Genomic DNA, 19,626 nt, shown 5'->3' with positions numbered 1-19,626 from the left:
GGGTTATAACAATTTTTATTCTCCTACGATAATGAGGAAAGCCTGTTTTTTTATTAAATTTTTTTATAGTCAGCGCATGTTTGTTTTTGTTCTCCTTTTAAAGAAGTTGTGCGTTTTGCATTAGTAATGTTGTGTTAAAAGGAGATTAATAGACAAACATGCGCTCATGGTTTAAAAGAGAAAAAACTACCTTCTTTTTACACTCGATCTCTCTGTTGTAACCAAGGGGCTGTGACACTTTGAATATTATAATTCACCATGTATATTTCCCCCGGGGTAATTTTGTGAATACTAAATTGTCACGTGACTTTTAGGTAGCATGTTTTGTGCTAAGTAGGACAATGTGTTCGAACACGTTAAATAGTCAGCCATCGATTTTTAAATAATCTTTACTTACATGGATGGGCTAATACGATTTAAACCTTAGTAAATAATGTACTTGTGCCATGCAAAATAAATAGGGAGATGGAAAATAGAGATCTCGTTTTTAGCTCTACTGGTCAGAGACCAGAAGAGCTTATGCGATAGTAAGGTGTCCGTCGTCCGTCCGTCTGTCTGTCTGTCTGTAAACAATTTTTCAAAACGCTACTCCTCCTACAGTTCTGGTCTGATTTCAATATAACTTGGCACACAAATAGACTACACTTCGATACATAAAATAGTGCATCAGTTTTTGATTTTGATGAAGGGTGTTGCCATGGTTACTAAAAATAGAATTTTCTGTGAAATTCCTTTAAAACGCTACTCCTTCTACAGTTTTGGTCTGATTTCAATATAACTTGGCACACAAGTAGACTACACTAAAATACATAGAATCGTGCATCAATTTTTGATTTTGATGAAGGGTGTTGCCACGGTTACTAAAAATAGAATTTTCTGTGAAATTCCTTTAAAACGCTACTCCTTCTACAGTTTTAGTCTAATTTCAATATAACTTGGCACACAAGTAGACTACACTTAGGTACATAAAATAGTGCATTGTATTTTGATTTCGATGAAGGGTGTTGCCATGGTTACTTATACAATTTTGGTCTGATTTCAATATAACTTGGCACACAAGTAGACTACACGAAGATACATAAAATAGTGCATCAGTTTTTGATTTCAGTGAAGGGTGTTGCCATGGTTACTACAAATAGAATTTTCTGTGAAATTCCTTTTAAACGCTTCTCCTTCTACAGTCTTGGTCTGATTTCAATATAACTTGGCACACAAGTAGACTATACTACGATAGATAGAATAGTGCATCGGTTTTTGATTTCGATGAAGGGTGTTGCCATGGTTACTAAAAATAGAATTTTTTGTGAAATTCCTTTAAAATGCTATTCCTCATACAATTTTGGTCTGATTTCAATATAACTTGGCACACAAGTAGACTTCTCTAAGGTACATAAAATAGTGCATCGGTTTTTGATTTCGATGAACAGTGTTGCCATTGTTACTAAAATTAGAGATGACTGAAATTCCTTTAAAACGCTACTCCTTCTACAGTTTTGGTCTGATGGGAATGGCTTCTTTTCTCATACTTTGTTATAAGTACAAACCAGTAGAGCTACAGTCTCAACAGAGACTTCTGGTTTATACATGTCATTGTTATTCATCCAGTCTAAATTTAGATTCATTGTTACGACTTTAGCTCCACCTCATATATATATACATGTATAATGTTCAATCAGGGGCAGGTAAGTGTAAATTCTCTGTATTTCATTTGGAAAACCGTAAGGACAAAAACATGAAATTAGTTATTTTATTACAGTCTAAAATTAATTTTAACATTTATATTGGATGTCAAATTGACGGACTTCTGTAGTAAATATATAAAAGTGAAATTAGATTAAGATTTAAAAGCAACAGGAGCGCCTTAAAAAGACCCAAAACATGGCGTTAGGTGCAGTCATCCTTTCTAGGTTTAGTGAATATACGGAAGAAATCTAATCACTGAAAAATAGATTTGATGGTACACGTGTAGCACAGCTCTGTAGTACGCAGATTTTTTTTCTTTTATTTTCGGAGCCCCAACCCTCTCCCATATGGAAAACCTCTATCAAGCTGTATTTGGATTACTGTATATCAAATTATTTTGCGAGCCTTGATGCTCAAAACTTATGCCCGTGAGGACTTTTTCTATCTCTTAAAAGCTAGAACTAGTCGTTGAATGAAGAATTTGATTCAACTTGTTAAGTTATCTTTATACTGCAAGTTTTTCCTACATTTTAAAATGCTTGTGCCATACAATCAATGTTAAGTTTGTATATAAAAGTATATGCAAGAGAGAAATTCGGATCCGCCTAGGTATAAATAAATATTAAAAGCGAGATTTGCCAATGGGCACATTCTAATTCGAATAAGGCGAATTATTCTACGGGCAAGTTGTCTTAGGAGCGAACTTTCCAGCATTCTCGCGCATGCGTAGCCTGAATTTTGCCCATGGCATCCGGTTCAATCTCGCTTATATATTTCTGCGTGGACTTCAGGGTCCACGCAAATTGCAAAGGACATACTGTATTGTAAGATACCTTTTTTTTAGTTTAAACGCCCGCGTGGTGCAGTGATTAGAGCGTTTTCTATAAGGTCGCGGAAAAGGAGTTGATGCGGGACATCGAGACTTCGGATGATACTCTCTTAACCACTGTCCCGTGTCACTGAACACTGTCACTGCGCTCAAAGGCCCTTATTGACGAGTACAGATCTGTATTTGTAGCTCCACCGGCAAATGGTGGAACACTTTTTTTGGAAAAATTCTTCTTAAACTGGACTTAAGACAACAATAAACACGATTTCTCTAACCTAAACAAATCTGGACTGACCGTGACGAACAGAAAGCTGAGACTATTTGAAATCTAATTTCGTGTAATTAAATATCAAATTTTTGAAAAAGAGAACTTCTAAAACTGACGCTGAGTGACAAATATTTCAGTTTTTGCTATAATAAAACTAAAACGTCATTCATGGAGTGATGGCTTATCGTTCCTTGAACTGCAAAAAATCTTTTTCTTTCGCACGTTTACTTACCATATGTTAAAAATTTCAAGTACTCAGTATTTTGTTCTTTTTACAGTTATAATCAAAATATACCTATGTAGGCGTGCTATTTTCTCGAAACTTGACCCCATATTAACGCAAACAAAAACAACATAACGGCAATCTTCATAAATTCTTTCAATGGCGAGGGATAATTTGTCACCCTGGCTGCTGGGAGATTCAATGGACGGAATTGCTAATAGACAGCTCAATGTGAAATCGTGTTCTCTAAATACGTATGCATGGTTAATAACTTGGAAGGTTTTATTTGACGCAGTCACGGAAGTCTCTACATCATCTTTAAAGGCCTACTCGTGTGGCACTATACTAAACACGGAAGGAATATAATTTTAAATCGGATTTTGAAGGTGCTTGTCAGAATGTCTTCAAAATAAAGTTTTTTGTTGCTACACCCATAATCGTAAACATCGTATAGTTGCTAGAAAAGAAGCTCAATCGGCACAAAATGCGTCCAATGATTAACATTACAATTTTGAGAATTTTTTTCCATTTGAGCAAGATATATATCAAATATTTGTGGGCATGCAACGAATGTTAATACATTGTACACAAGTAAAGGTATGAATACACGACTGCAAACTACAGAACCAAAGTACGCATTTGATTATTTCACCCAAAAATAACAGTGGTGCCTGCAACAATGGACTTGCACAATAAGCGCTGACTTATTAGTCGCCGGACTATTTTGACATTTAATATATATGTTTGCATCAGTTAAGAAGGAATATTTTAAAAAAAAAAACAAGTATTTTACAAATAAAGTGTGCGGAAATTTACGGCATTCAAAACACTATAACACGGACAGGGGGTCGAAAGGTTAAAGATAACGTTTTATTTTTAGGTCACAAACGTTGAACGCCGGGAAGAGCAACGTCATAAGCAAAAATCAAGTTTCACGCTCACTTTGAAAAGAAGCTGTTGTGACTTTTCCATTACCTGTTACTTACGCGAACGTTAATCCATAGATTTTGAAATATAAATCATATTTGCAGTGAAAGGCACAGTATCTCGGTCTCATTCGAAGGATTTGTATCTGTGTCCTACAGTGGGATTCGAGTCCGCGATGTAAGGATTAATTTCTTCCTCACTCTGATTGGAGGATTAAAATCCTAAATCGTGGTTATTGATGTGTTACATAAATTAAAAAAATAAATCTCAACAAAATAAGTTCAAATACCTAATGTCTGAGGTGTTATATCTCATTTCAATCCCATTCTCTGTAAAAATCAAATAAGAAAGAGAAACAATCCGAAAAGAAGAAAACTTGGCAGAAGTTGGTCATGGTGGGAAGAAGGGGGTTCTGAATAGGGTGGCTACCGTTCTATCTCCTCCAAACAACCTACTATAATAAGACCTATATTATTATGATCTTGATAAGGTACAATAATGACATATTTATATCGCAAAAGAGCTTCCGTAAATTGACCTTGTGTTACTTGAAATAACCCGGATTTAACAGTTTTATTTTTGTATTCATTTGAAGCAGAATTTATTCAGAATTCTAAACATGAGAAGGAAACACTTGTTTGAGCCTTCAACTCGACATTCACTGTATATATTGTATATTGACGACGTATTCTTACATGTACCTAGCAATAGTTATGTACACTACATCCCGTTATTTCACGATCATTACATGAAGCACACGGCGGCTGTGACCGGTCGGCAGGTTATGCTTACTCCTCCATGGCACCTAATCCCAACTCTGATGTTTAAGAGGTCCGTGTTTGCTTTGCTTCTAATATATATGGTTTTAAATGAATGGCCTTTTAATTCTGAAAACCTTTCGTTTTCTCCAAATATTTTGCTTAAGTTTAATAGTGGTTTGTACACCATGTTCTTTTTACTCACTTGTTTATAATGTAAAAAGAGAGGACCTAGTTGTATTATGCTACATTAAGTGTTGTTCTCATTGGTCTATAAAAACAGCAAATCAGTCTCGGGGCTGTGGAAGATCGAACTATTTAATTAAACAGGGATTCTTCTTCTTATCCCTTTAAGGACAAATCTTTTTTCTGATGTCTCTGGAGAAAAACCTCATTAAAGGTTATGTTTCTAAATATGAAAAACTTGATCAAGTTAATTCACTTGCACTGGCGAAGAAAATGAAAAGTTTAAATCCCATTTTCCATGTTATTTTTATCTGGTACGTTTACTGATTTAATATTGTGTCTCATAGGAAGCAAAAAGTCTAATTTAATATACTTTAAGCAGACAAATTGACCGTTTCAAGAGAATCTATGTTGGGAAAACCTGATTTTTGTTGGTATGCATTAATGACCTTGAGGCAAGAACTAAGCGGAATAGATTGGAATGAAGTGAATGCAACCGATTTTTGTGGGATTTACGAGACGTCAAAATCATTTGTTCGCGGAAAAGGAAAAAAAAATTATAAACGAATGTTAGGGGTATGAATATCTTAATCGATGCGAGATTTGTTCTACGATCAATAACTAGTTATTAATTTTTCCCCTCCTTGATTGACTTATTTCATCTTAATTTCCTAAGCATATTGATTTCAAATGTTGACATGCATATCATGCATGCAGTGAATTCAAAATTTACAAATACATGTATCCATAATTGCATAACATGTAAAACCAGTTTAGATGTCCTATCGACGAATCATGTATTATTAAAATACCTAATGGCGTGCCAAAACTCACCGCCCTGCAAAAATGATAAATGGTGGAATTGCATGCAGAAAGGCTATGGTAATAGACAGATTACAGTCTATAGTTGGATATGTTCATGGATTTGATTACCACTATCACAGATTAATTCTGATCTGTTGCATATGTATTTTCCATCTAGAGGATTAAGCTTCAATATGTAGTTTTCTTCCAGATATTTCAAAAGCAGCGAAAATGTTCAACCTAAACGTATTATATTACAAAGAGAAAATTGGAAGTGTATCAATTTGATATTCGTTGATATCATAAAATAGATAAATGCTCTTGAAAAGTAGAATACGCTTATCATACAGGAAAGAGTACCCGAAGCGAGCGACAAAAAAAATCAAGACGTGTTTGTGAAACACTATGCACCCGACGACAACAAAGTTCAAATAAGCTATTTTAGCATAAGGTAACAGCCAAGGTCACAAGGTCATAATGGTGTCATTCAGAAGAACTTAATTAGTGGAATATGCACACCAAATATGAAGTCTCTATCTTCCATGGTTGAAAGGTTCGAAAAAGCTTTTCGAATTGATACACTTCCAATTATCTCTTTGTAATATAATACGTTTAGGTTGAACATTTTCGCTGCATTTAGGTCAGTCAAGGTCTCTGATCTTGGTGTCATTTAAAAATGCTTAATTAGTGGAGTAAGCACGCCAAAGGTGAAGTTTCTATCTCTCATGGTTCAAAGTTATGGCGAAGGTTAAAGTTGACAACAGACAGATAAACAGGACAAAAATAATATGCGCCCTCGATCTATCGATCCGGGTGCATTACAAGTTTCGCCGTAAAGTGATTTAATAATACTTGAATCTGTATCTTTTTAATTTGTCTTATTAAATTTTACAACCAGTGAGTTATAGTTCTGTAGCTACATGCAGGCAAAATTGATGTACCATACATTTTTTTTTATAAAAAGCAAATCCTATTTCAATCAATTTAGCACATATTTAGGATGAAAACTAAAATATCCATTTCATTTCAGGCAACATAGCCGTTCGATAAAATAAAGTTCATTTTAATCTAGGCAACTTTTTTTTTTATTTTCAACATCTCTGCATGCGATTTATATGATCCAAATTTTTAACTAATTGGTGGCGGCAACATATCTTTCATATACTCTAAATCTAAATTTGAGACTTTTTTATGTAATCTTGGAAATTCAGTTGTTGATAATCTAGAATATACTTTTGTACTTATAATCTTTAAAAGGCTTATTTCCTCAAAACTTTTTTAAAAAATGATGTAACATTCTTTTCAGCATTGGACATTAGTGTGCTTGCTTCAAAACGAACAAATTGAAGTCGAAAGATACTAGGGCTGGGTATTGGCCAGAAATTTTGTATTGCGATATTTTTAAACTGTATTGCGATATATAATAAATGCAGTATTTTCTACGTTATTAAAATGTCATTTTCTGCTTAAAGTGACCTCAATTTTCATGTAGAGTGCACAAAAATATGAAAAGTTATCAAAGGAAAAAGATCATATTGATTTTATTACAGTTAAACACTTAAATACACCCATACAACAGTTTCTGTCTTACTATTTGGGAAAATCACAAACTTTTTTTTACAGCTTTTCTTTATATTTTAAATTATGATAGAATTCCTGAATCCAGGCATTTTGCCGGTATATCGGTATTACAAAAACATATTGAGATACGATATTTTTTGTCATTGTATTGCAATATATCGAAATATCGTTATTTTTGCCCAGCCCTAAAAGATACCCGGTAGTAGAAATATTCTACTAGCGATACTAAATCGATAACATTTTTCCTTTAATGATTTGCTTTATCTTTGATGGTTTTCTTGGTATATCGATTTTGCTTGTTCACTTGCATAAAAAACACAAATGCATAGTTATGTTCCCCAAACGAAGTTGGGGAACATATTGTTTTTACTCTGTTTCTTATTATTATTAAGGTCTTCCGTTTCAGACGGAAGACCTTATAGTGATTCTACTGTTTCTTTTTATTATTATTATTTTTTTTCCCCCTTTTGTAATTTCTTTTTTTGACGATTTCTCAGAGATGACTGGACAGATTCTCATGAAATTTTCAGGGATGATAGAGAGTGAAAATATCTTTCCAATGCAGTTTTCAGTTTTTCAAAACTCACTTCCGGTCGTCAAATATGTCCGATTTTCGTTTTTCCAAAAGTGATCATGTCCGGACGATATCTCAGAAACGATAACAGATTAAGACATAAAACTTTCAGGAATAATATATCATGAAAAGTAGATTTGTGCAATTTGGTTAAATCCGTCCTCCGTCACTTCCGGTTGTCACAGGAAGTGATCTAAGAAATCGAAAATTTCAACTTTTTCTTTTATGAAACTTTTTTGCATCACATTATAGCATCTTATTTGTACTTTCGAAATATGTCAGTCCCACCGGAAACAAAAACGACAACTTCCGGTTATGAGAGAAAAACTGCATATTTTCAGTATTTTTCTTTCCCATAAATATTTTTTATAGATAAAGTATTTGTAATGATTTTTGGATATGTTATTCAGACTGCAAATGACTACAGTAACGTATAATATCTTTATAAAATTCACTTCCGGTCGCGTGATATCCGATCCTCAAAATGAAAAGTTATCATAGCTAGATCTCGTAAACGGTAAGAGATTAAGACACCAAACTTATATAAATGGTAGATCATGATAAGTAGGCAAAATCAGTTGGGATAAGATTGTCAGCCGTCACTTCCAGTCGTCACAGGAAGTGATAAAAAAAATCAAAATTTTTAACTTTTCTTTCATGAAACTTTTTTTGCATCACATTGTAACATCTTATTTTTATTTTTTAATTATATCAGTCCCACCGTAAACTAAAACGACAACTTCCGGTTATAAGAGAAAAACGACATAATTTGAGTATTTTTCTTTCCCATAAATATTTCTTATAGTTAAAGTATTTGTAATGATTTTTGGATATGTTATTCAGACTGCAAATGTCTACAGTAATGTTTAATATCTCAGTAAAATTTTACTTCCGGTCGCGTGACTTCCTGTCCTCAGAATCAGAAGTTATCATTGCTAGATCTCGTTAACGGTAAGAGATTTAGACACCAAACTAATAGCGATGGTAGACCTTGATGAGTAGACAAATCCTTTGAGTTTAAAATCGTCCGTCGTCACTTCCGGTTGTCACAGGAAGTGATCAAATAAATCAAAAATTTAAACTTTTCTTTAAGGTATCTTTCTTAGTATTACCTTACAGCATCTTACTAGAAGTTTCGAAATATGTCAGTCCCATTGAAAACAAAAACGACGACTTCCGGTTATGAGAGAAAAACTGCATAAATTGAGTTTCTTACTATCCCATAAATATCTTTTATAAAAAGAGTATTTGAAATGATTTTGGGACATGTTATTCAGACTGAAAATGTCTAGAGAAACCTCAAAATTAGACCCTAGAACCTTACTCAAAAAGTAATAAAGAAATATTCATTACCTTTATCTAGATTCAGCTTCAAGTGTGTATCTCAAGTTTACCTCTCTCTCTCTCTCTCCCTTTGATGACCTTGACCTTTGACCTTGATAAATGACCTTGTACTTTGGCCCCAAAGGTCACGATCAAGCTTAAGGTCGTGGAGGTATTTAATTTGCAACTCTTACTCTAACAAATGCTTATAAAATATCCCCTCTCTTCTCTAAAAAAAAAAAATAAAAAAAAAATAATAATTAACAGCAACGTAGAGAAAACGTCTTCATGCCAAACGGCACAAAACATTGACATAAGATTCGGAATAAAATCAAAAAGAGACCTGAAAGAAAGTGTCCTGAGAGTTTTAAGGTGAGTCTCTAAACTATAATAAAATTGTAGTGAATATCGGCAAAATCTGCATTTTTTTTTTCTGTCTGAAATTTAGTTATTGCTGAGCATAAACATTAATTAAAGCTCCATCGGCTATTTCTACAATTGTTGTTAATATCATTCGATTCTTCTGCTCTATTACGACATTTTATTACCAAGTATTCTTGCTTTCTTGGGTGTATGGAATTTATTTCAATTTTATTTAGATTAAAATATGAATCGATCGAATCTTGGAAATAGCGATTTTTCATATCAATTAAATTTCCACGCAATTTAGATAGGTTAAATCAATTGCAGTTACCCCGCTTGATACGATATGGTGTTGAAAAAATGCCCATGACTCATTCTCTGTTTTTCCGGGATTTTGAATTTCCTCTGCAACTGACCACGTGTATTACTTTCGCTTTTACAACTCTGTGTATGCTAAGTGTCATTGCTTCATTGCAATTGTGTCCCATAATTATTCTAATCATTTTCTTACATACAATATCACATAAAACAGGGAATATATCAGTTTTTTAAGAAATTTGACCGGGACTTTACTACGAAACTATTTCTTTCACTTCGAAACTATTTCCTTCAACCTAAAAAATAATAAGCTTACAAAATACCTTAAATGTTGTGGAATTTGGCGGCTCAGTGGTTAGCGTGTCCGACTTTCATACTAATGGTTTTGGGGTCGAGCCCAGATGGAGGAAATTTATTTATTTCTTTTTTTTTTGCATTTTTTTTTAAATGGAAAAATATCCTTCTTACAGATAAATAGAGAAGAACGGAAGACCTTTTTGTTGCTGTAGCAACAAGAGTTTCTAGTTATTAAGGTCTTCCGTCTTCACGGAAGACCTTATAGTGATTCTATTGTTTCTTATTATTATTAAGGTCTTCCGTCTTCACGGAAGACCTTATAGTGATTCTACTGTTTCTTATTATTCTTATTATTATTATTCTTTTTTTTTGACAAAATTTTGTGCAGGCGATTTCTCGAAAACTATTCAGCGGTTTTTCATGAAACTTTCACAAAATATGTGTCATTATATGAAGTTGTTACATCCGAAGAGAAATTTTGAAAATTCGCTTATGGTGCCAAGTTATGGACGATTTCCTGATTTTAAAATGCGATTTTGTCGCCCCTTTTTCTCAAAAATAGCTAAAGATATGACCTGGAGACTTATTGGAGACGATAGTTTGTCACTTTGTGGTTTGCGGAATCACCTTCTCGTGCGTCGTCAGTACTTCCGGTTGTTACGAGATGCAAATTTAAAAAAATCGTATTTTCTAACTTTTTTGTTTTTCAGTATTTTTCATTTATTTTTGGTATGTTAATAGAAACCCTCCTTATAATGCTTACTATATAATTTGTTTGAATGTTGATAAATCTAAACTCTAGATATTAGCATTCAAAAATCTGAAGCGGGTCCAAAATGGCGGCTGTCTCTGTCAACGCCGACATTTCGCAATAGGGGTTTACGGAGGCAGCCGAACGTTTGCTTGAACGAAAGTAACATAAGGATAAATGAAATGTAAAGGAATACTTGGATTGTCACGTCGTAGTTTCGTTGCAGTTCTGTGTCAAACTAACGTCTTATATATTTGGTAAAAGACAAAATGTGCAAATGAAATTCGATACCTAATATCTTTTGTACACCATGGAAAAACAGATCTTTAATCATGCTTATAAGTAATGCTTTCTCAAAAAAGAATATCAATTAATATTTTAAGTATAAATCTTAACAACTGTTTTTCCTATGCACACTTGTGTCATATTAAACTAATAAATAAGACAAAAATAAGATGTTTTTTAAAAGATCGCTTCATGGAGTTTATTTTAGCATTCTTGTCTCAGAGTTATTGATCAAGAATGATATCTGATTCCATGACCGCTGTAGGAGGAGCCATGTTTTTTGGCGAAACATTTCAACCTTTGTCGACTTACTAATCGGGATAGTTCACTTTGGGGATACAAAGGAAACTGAAAAAAATTAAAAATTCATAACTGTTTCACCGCTTTAGTGTTAAATGCATATATACAATATGGGATTTGTAAAATGTGTTAATATACTTTGTAAACCTTGAATAGACTATAAGAACGTTCTTTTTTTAACTTCATTGAAGATATCACACCTATTTAATAGAACATTCCAAAGAAAAGGCGCAAAGATTAACTCGTGGCGTTTATCGCTAAATTTTGAAAAGTGACCTGCCTTTCATAATTTTAAGACAGAAGCACTGTTTTGTACATATATACAAGTAGATTTAGAGTAGAGGTCGCGATGGCGTAGTATTTAGTGCGTTGGAGTTTCATGCTGGCGACTTGGGTTCAATCCCCCTTGTGTGCAAATCTTTTTCAATTTTTCTGCTCGATTTAACGTTTTCCTTCCGGAATCGGACGGAAGACCTCTCGTTGCTCGCAACGAGTTTCACATCTAGTTATTATTCTTATTTTTTTCCCCAAAATTTTGTGCAGGCGATTTCTCGAAAACTGTTCAGCAGTTTTTCATGAAACTTTCACAAAATATGTCTCATTATATGAAGTTGTTACATCCGTAGAGAAATTTTGAAAATTCGCTTCTGGTGCCAAGTTATTGACAATTTCCTGATTTTAAAATGCGATTTTGTCGCCCCTTTTTCTCGAAAATGGCTAAAGATATGATCTGGAGACTTATTGGAGACGATAGTTTGTCACTTTGTGGTTTGCAGAATCACCTTCTCGTGCGTCGTCAATACTTCCGGTCGTTACGAGATGCAAATTAAAAAAAATTGTATTTTCCAACTTTTTTGTTTTTCAGTATTTTTCATTTATTTTTTGTATGTTAATAGAAACCCTTCTTATAATGCTTACTATACAATTTGTTTGAATGTTGATAAATCTAAACTCTAGATATTAGCATTCAAAAATCTGAAGCGGGTCCAAAATGGCGGGGCTCTCTGGCTACGCCGACATTTCGCAATAGGGGTTTACGGAGGCAGCCGAGCGTTTGCTTGAACGAAAGCAACATAAGAATACATGAAATGTAAAGGAATACTTGGAATGTCACGTCGTAGTTTCGTTGCATTTCTGTGTCAAACTAAATTCTTCTATTATTGGTTTGGCTGGTTTTCAAAGTAGAAAAAGAAAAGACTAAACGTGCAAATGAAATTCGATACCAAATATCTTTTGTGCATCACGGAAAAACAGATCTTAAATCATACTTATGCATAATACTTTCTCAAAAAAGAATATTAATATTGTCAGTATATATCTTAACCATTGTTTTTCCTATACACATTTGTGTCATAATAAACTAATTAATAAAACAAAATATAAGAAAACATTTTTTTTTAAAAGATCGCTTCATGGAGTTTATTTAAGCATTCTTGTCTCAAAGACCTGATTCAAGTTACTGAGCATAAAAGATATCTGATTCCTTGACTGTCGTAGGGCGAGCCATATTCTTCGGCGAAACGTTTCAACTTTTTTCGATTAACTAATCGAGATAGTTCACTTTGGGGATAAACTGGAAATTGAAAAAAAAATCATAACTGTTTCACCGCTTAAGTGTTACATACATATATACAATACGGAATTTGTAAAATGTGTTAAATATACTTTCTAAACCTCGAATCTTAAGCTATAAGAGCGTTCTTATTTTAATTTCATTGAAGCTATCGCACCTATATAATAGAAAATTCCAAAGAAAAGGCTCAAGATTAACTCGTGGCGTTTGGCGCTAAATTTTGAATAGTGACCAACCTTTCATAATTTTAAGAGAGAAGCACTGTTTCCATAATATATTCAAGTAGATTTAGAGTAGAGGTCCTGATAGCGTAATATTAAGTGCTTTGGAATTTCCTGCTGGCGACTTGGGTTCAATCCCCCTTGTGTGCAAATCTTTTTTTTTTTCATTTTTAGCTCGATTTTACGTTTTTCTTTCCAGAATCGGACGGAAGACCTCTCGTTGCTCGCAACGAGTTTCATATCTAGTTAAGGTCTTCCGACTTCCTTCGGAAGACCTTATTGTTTTCCTTCTGTTTTTTATTATTATTATTATTCCACTTTTCATAGTACAGGTCATATCTCAGCTGTGCGTGGACGAATTTTAACGATTTTTTCAGGGATGATGCATCTTGTCAATATCTCCAGGGGTGTTCCTCACTTTTTTGAAATTTTTCTCCGTTCGCGATTTTCGGGGAAATTTGTATTTTTTAAATGGAATTTTGTCGCAAAAAAATCTCGAGAACGGCAAAAGATATGAAACTGAAACTTGCTGAGGTGATAGAACATCAATTGTAGATGTGTTGATCGACCTTCATTTTTCGTAGTTTTGACTTCCGGCCGCAAACGGAAGTGAAATAAGAAATTCCAAATTTTCAACTTTTTTGTTTTTCAATATTTTTCTTTAGGCTTTACAGGGTTGACAGTGTGTCTTATGAGAATTCTAAATATGTATTTAGTATCTTGATGCGTGCATCTATTGAAAAGATATGACCAAACCAAACTTTGTCCCACTGTCGGGGGTTCGAATCCCGCTGTGGGCGTTGATTTTTTTTTTCTTTGTTTCTATCTTTTTGCATTTGCAAATAACTGTTCTCTCTATTTTAACATATATGGAAGATTTTGCCGATTTTTAAAAGCTTTTTTTGAGATATTTTGAGGAATACCTGTAATAATCATGAGATATGTTAAGAGGCTGCTGTAAATGAACGTAAACGAGAAAAATACATTCTGAAATTTTATGGGATGTCGCAGCATAGAATTCTAACGAAAATCGGTCGGAAGACCTGCTTGTTGCACCAGCAACAAGAACGCATCTAGTTATTATTATTTTTCTTCTTCTTCCTGGAACTTTTTTGTCCGGGAATGATCTTGTAAACTGTTCGTCCGATGTAGGTAAAACCTTTTTAGGGTTAGTAGACATGTTATGTAGATTTGCGGAATCAAGGTCATTTTGCGCGCACGTGCTTGCAAGAGCGTGCACGTGCAACACGTGAAATGACCAATATAATAGATATAGCCACAACTGTTCTATTTTTAAATGAAATGCTTTGAAACTCATAATGTGAGGATATATTAGTAGTATAGACATGACGACATGGTGAAAATAGCAAGATCTCACGCGCATGCACGTGCACTTCGCTCTGATTGGCTGCAACTAAAGTCTCAATATCTTTCTTGTTTTTTGACGAAATCCTTTGAAATTTTGAACATAGCCATGCATCAGGATATCCTACAACATGAAATAAAGCAATTATCATGAAAACACGTGCATGCACGTACGCTGCAATCTGATTGGCTGAAACTTTAAACAGCTATAACTCCCTTGGTTTTCAACCAAATAGGATGGGATTTGGAACATAGATAGATATAATGGACTTCTACAAGTAGGTATGGTCACCATGCACATGCATACACGTGCGTGTACATGTGCTGCAATCTGAATTTAGGGGTGGAATTTAGAACATAGATAGATGTAATGGACTTCTACAAGAAGGTATGGTCACCATGCTCATGTATGCACGTGCGTGCACGTGAAATGAGAAAAATCAAACATACACTTGAATGAGCGAATTTTTTTTTTATAATTTTGGATTAAATACTTTAATATTCAGTATATTAAAAATATAGATTGTGTAGACAAGATGATATGGTCATGACGCATATGCATTAACATGTGCACGCGTGCAATGCTAAAGTTTAAATAATTTTTGTACACTTCTTTGTTAATGTTGTTAAAATCTCAGATGCATAGAGGTTGTCTTATTTAATGAAGCTTACAGGGAATATGGCACCAAAAGGGAGTTGGGGAGCGTTTGGGGAACATCTGTAACGGTCCCCGTTACAATTAGCACTAGTTTCATACATTGTTATTATATATGTAAATAGTTAAGGGGTTTCCATCGGTTATTGACGAATGTGTTAGAGTACGTGTGCTTATCAATTTCCATAGGTCTGGATGCAGGTAAGAAACGAGGGAGGGGAATGAATCAACGTAGAATAAAGCCTATGGTGTAAAATTTCTTCTGAAATGATTTCTAATTTCACGTATACGTATATGCACTCTCTACATGTATGTAACAAATACACATGAGCTTTGCGATGCCTTAATACTTCAACAACGATTTTATAAATATATTTACAAAGAAATGTAAAACAAGTATCAATAATATCCATTTGACATGTTTTTAAAAGTAGGTCAAACTCTTAAGGTCTAGGTCTAAAATAATTTTACCTAAAGAAAGGTCTTACCACAATAAATATATATGTCAAATATTAAAGCCCTAGCACCAACAATTCAAAAGTTATGGCCAAAGTTAAAGTGTGGAAATCTTTTATAAAAGTGGGTCAAACTCCAAAAATCAAGTACTCAATTTTGTGGTAACCAAAAAAAAGGTCTTTCACAAGGAATATTTAATACTGTACACATGTAAAATATGAATAACATAGCCCTAACCACTCAAAAGATAAAGTAAAGTTTTAAGTTTTTGCAGACAAATAGACGGACGGACAGGACAAAAACTATACAACCCCCGAAATTCAGTAAAAAATTGATGATTTTCTTTGTCACACTTCGTTTTGTCTCCAGTACAGAAAATGTTTTTGAATCAATTTTATCGCTGGGTTTAAAATAAGCATCATTCAATTTTCAATTCACGATTTGTAATTATGTGTTTTGATTTTTTTGAAATTAGTTAAAGGGTCATAGCCTGTTTTTACCTTATCTTGGTCTTTCGAATAAAATGTAACATCTTCCTTAGAAGATATCTAGAAATTTTTAAATATTATTTATTCATAGTTTTGAAGAGCAATGATATTAAGAAAACTTAATGTTGCGTGACAATAAACGGAACATATTGGAAGATGATTCATTATCAGCAATTAAAAAGTTGTAAGTGAAATTAGATGATGTTGCTTGTAGTTACCAAGCAAACGTCTTTAGATCATTTAAGGCTTCCACGACGTTTTGAGATCAATATGTTGTTTATCATAAAACATACATAAAACCCGTATTCCTTTCTTGCAGAGATACGGACATTCATGATGAACAGAGCAAAACGTAACAAAACCAATAAGAGTGCCATTTCATTGCTCCAGTGAGAATTTTATGGAATCGGTTTTATGTTCCTGTGGATGTCAACGCAAGCCCTACATGGTGTTCAACGACACAGATGTCATTTTGGAAAGTGCAACAAATTGGTCGAAAACCACAGAAAAGAGTGCACGGGCAAACAGTTTCCATGCAAATGCAGAGACAATTGTCCTTGGAGTATTTTTATTCCTCCTCATATTTCTAACCATCTTAGGCAATTCGCTGGTTCTGTTAGCTATGATTGTGAAGAAGAAACTACGAACTGTTTCAAATATGTTCATAGTATCGTTAAGTCTTACCGACTTTTTATTGGGATCTATCGTAATGATACCATCTGCACTGCAGATAATATTTCAAGAATGGATCTTTCAACATGAGTTTTGTTCCGTATGGGTATCATTTGACGTAATGTTGTCCAGTGCTTCTGTGTTAAATGTTTGTCTAATCAGCATAGACCGATATATCTCCATTCTAACCCCTCTCAGATACAAAACAGTGATGACATTCCAGAAAGCTTTCTTAATGCTGATAATTGCATGGAGCATAGCAATTCTTTCGTCTTTCGTTCCAATAATGAATGGCCTTCACAATCCTGACGTCCCCTCCTTAAAGAATTTAACTCTATTTTCCAGCACTCCGCAGTGTTTGTTCATTATCAGTGGAATATATGGCGTAATCGCCACACCCGTAACGATTTTATGTCCAATTATCATAGCCATTGTACTTTATTACCGTGTTTCAAAGGAAGCAAAACGACAAGCATTTTTCGTGGGAACTCTTCTTACCCCAGGAAATGTTCTTTTGAGACAGCATGTGCCAGCTAAACACCTGAGGGAACCACTCACCCGTAAGGCTACGGTGACGCTGGGGACAATTGTCGGTGCTTACGTCACAACATGGTCCCCGTTTCTGTGTGCCAATATCGTAGAGGGATTCTGTCAGTGTATTCCTGGAAAGTTGTTTACAGCCTTTGTTTGGTTGGGATATTGTAACAGCTTAATTAACCCAATTATTTATCCCTTATTTATGAAAGATTTCAGGAAAGTGTACGTTTTAGCCCTGTCGAAGTGCTGTCCGTTCTTGCATAAAATAAAACATTTTAGAATAGAACATAAGTTATATGAGGGAATTAAGCACCCGACTCTTTAAAGCAATATGAGCTGCATTTTTGAAAATTTTATTTTGCTGTTAAAATGTGTTATTATGATAAATAAGTATGTAACTTAAACCTTTATGATCAATTAGACTAAGATAAAGCAGAAGAAAGACAGACTTCTATACACAATGCAATATACAGTTTTTTGTAAGAAATCATTTTTGGGACGACAATAATGTTATTTTGCTTCAGTTGAAGCTTATAAATAGTTCTTCCATCGCAAATATGAACAACAGAAGTTTATTAACGTTATTTTTTTCTGTCATTAAAATAGTTATTTACAATTTTGCAACAAAAATTCCGACATCAAAGTTGCAGCTCATATTGCTTTAAAACATCTACTTTATCACCAACGAAGTGATGTTATTCAGTTTTAGTATGTTTATATTATGCTGTTGACAATTTTTCACCCCAATAATTAAAATAAATATTAAAAATATTACAGTACTGAGTCTAAGTTCTATTTTTATTTAAAGTTATCTTGAGAGATTTTAATAAAAGAAATGTATACATTTTCATCAGTTATCTTTCTTCTTGGATGCATGGCTTTTGCATTCCGCATGCAGTTTGCCTCTTTTTCACCGGGTTAGATTGACATAACTAATTCCAAAGACTTTGGAAATACCATTTTCACATAAATATCGAGGGAAAAAAATCAATCATTATCAGTAATATTGGCAACTGTAGGAAAATTGTTATGGTGAGAATAAGTGAAAGTGTTTTTTCATTGCTTGTGATAAAATAATGTAAATCAATACAAGAAAAAAAAATCCTATTTTATTGTGCAATTATTAAAACATTATAATACTCAGATACTTCAGTATTCCTTCCGAGTGGTATAAAAGCCTGAAACGTTAGTTTAAAATATATTATGCGCCTGGATCGATAGATCCGAGACGTATATTGTTTTTGTCCTGCCTGTCTGTTTATCTGTTTGTCTGTCTGTCTGTTGTCAACTTTAACCTTCGCCATAACTTTTGAACCATGAGAGATAGAAACTTCATATTTGGTATGCATACTCTACTAATCAAGCTCTTTCAAATGACACCAAGGTCAATGACCTTATGACGTTGACTGACCAATATGCTAAAAATAGCTTTTTCGAACTTTTGAACCATGAGAGATAGAGACTTCATATTTGGTGTGCATACTCCATTAATGAAGTTCTTTCAAATAAAATCAAGCTCAATAACCTTGTGACCTTGACTTTGACTTATCTGCTAAAAACAGTTTTTTTTTAACTTTGTTTCCGGCGGGCACATAGTGTTTCACAAACACATCTTGATTTATTTATTAAAATTTTGTATTTTATGTAAGATAACAATTATTAAAACGAAAGAAAGTTTCCATTGTTAAAATGCTAGAAACAAAACAATCATGCTATAATTTTAGCCGAATTAATTAATTTTCCAAGAGAAACATATATGAACAGATAGCTGAACAAATTGAAGAACATCAAATGCAAAAGAGGGGTGGTTACAATATATCTCTTTGTTTTTCCAAGGGGCGATGTAGTCGTCCAAATTGCCCGTACTTTCCGCTTAACATGAACAGACGTATATTAAAATATTTGCTAAAACTGAAAAAAACCTGTTTCTGTCTATTGCAGTAAATTTTCTCTCCCAAAGGTAATTCTTCACATTTTTCTTTTTGTTTTTTAAATCAAATTCTTCAATTTGTTGCTCGTCGAAATTTAATATGTATGTACTCTACTTTTTTTTATGATGTTGATTTTCTTTAATTGATAAGACTGAAAACTCGTTTCATAAATTTACAAGAGGTCCAAAGGCCTTATAGGTCACCTGAGTACCATGTTACAACTTTCCACTAATTGAATTTGGTTAAGTCTCTAAACCA

General features: G+C 33.7%; 1 protein-coding gene across 1 annotated transcript; it reads left to right on the top strand.

Moving 5' to 3' along the window:
• The first annotated feature begins 16,545 nt into the window (after nucleotides 1–16,545).
• LOC134236421 (5-hydroxytryptamine receptor 6-like) lies at nucleotides 16,546–18,216 on the top strand. Its single transcript, XM_062718589.1, has one exon. The coding sequence runs from the start codon at nucleotides 16,629–16,631 to the stop codon at nucleotides 17,760–17,762; it is 1,134 nt and encodes a 377-aa protein (XP_062574573.1). The 5' UTR covers nucleotides 16,546–16,628; the 3' UTR covers nucleotides 17,763–18,216.
• The last annotated feature ends 1,410 nt before the right edge of the window (nucleotides 18,217–19,626 follow it).

This window comes from Saccostrea cucullata, unplaced genomic scaffold (genome assembly GCF_032062105.1).
Source record: "Saccostrea cucullata isolate Sc308-1 unplaced genomic scaffold, CSIRO_AGI_Scuc_v1 ctg8398, whole genome shotgun sequence".
Taxonomy (NCBI): domain Eukaryota; kingdom Metazoa; phylum Mollusca; class Bivalvia; order Ostreida; family Ostreidae; genus Saccostrea; species Saccostrea cuccullata.
Note: the sequence above shows the minus strand (reverse complement) of the source record. Positions and strands in the feature narration are given on the sequence as shown.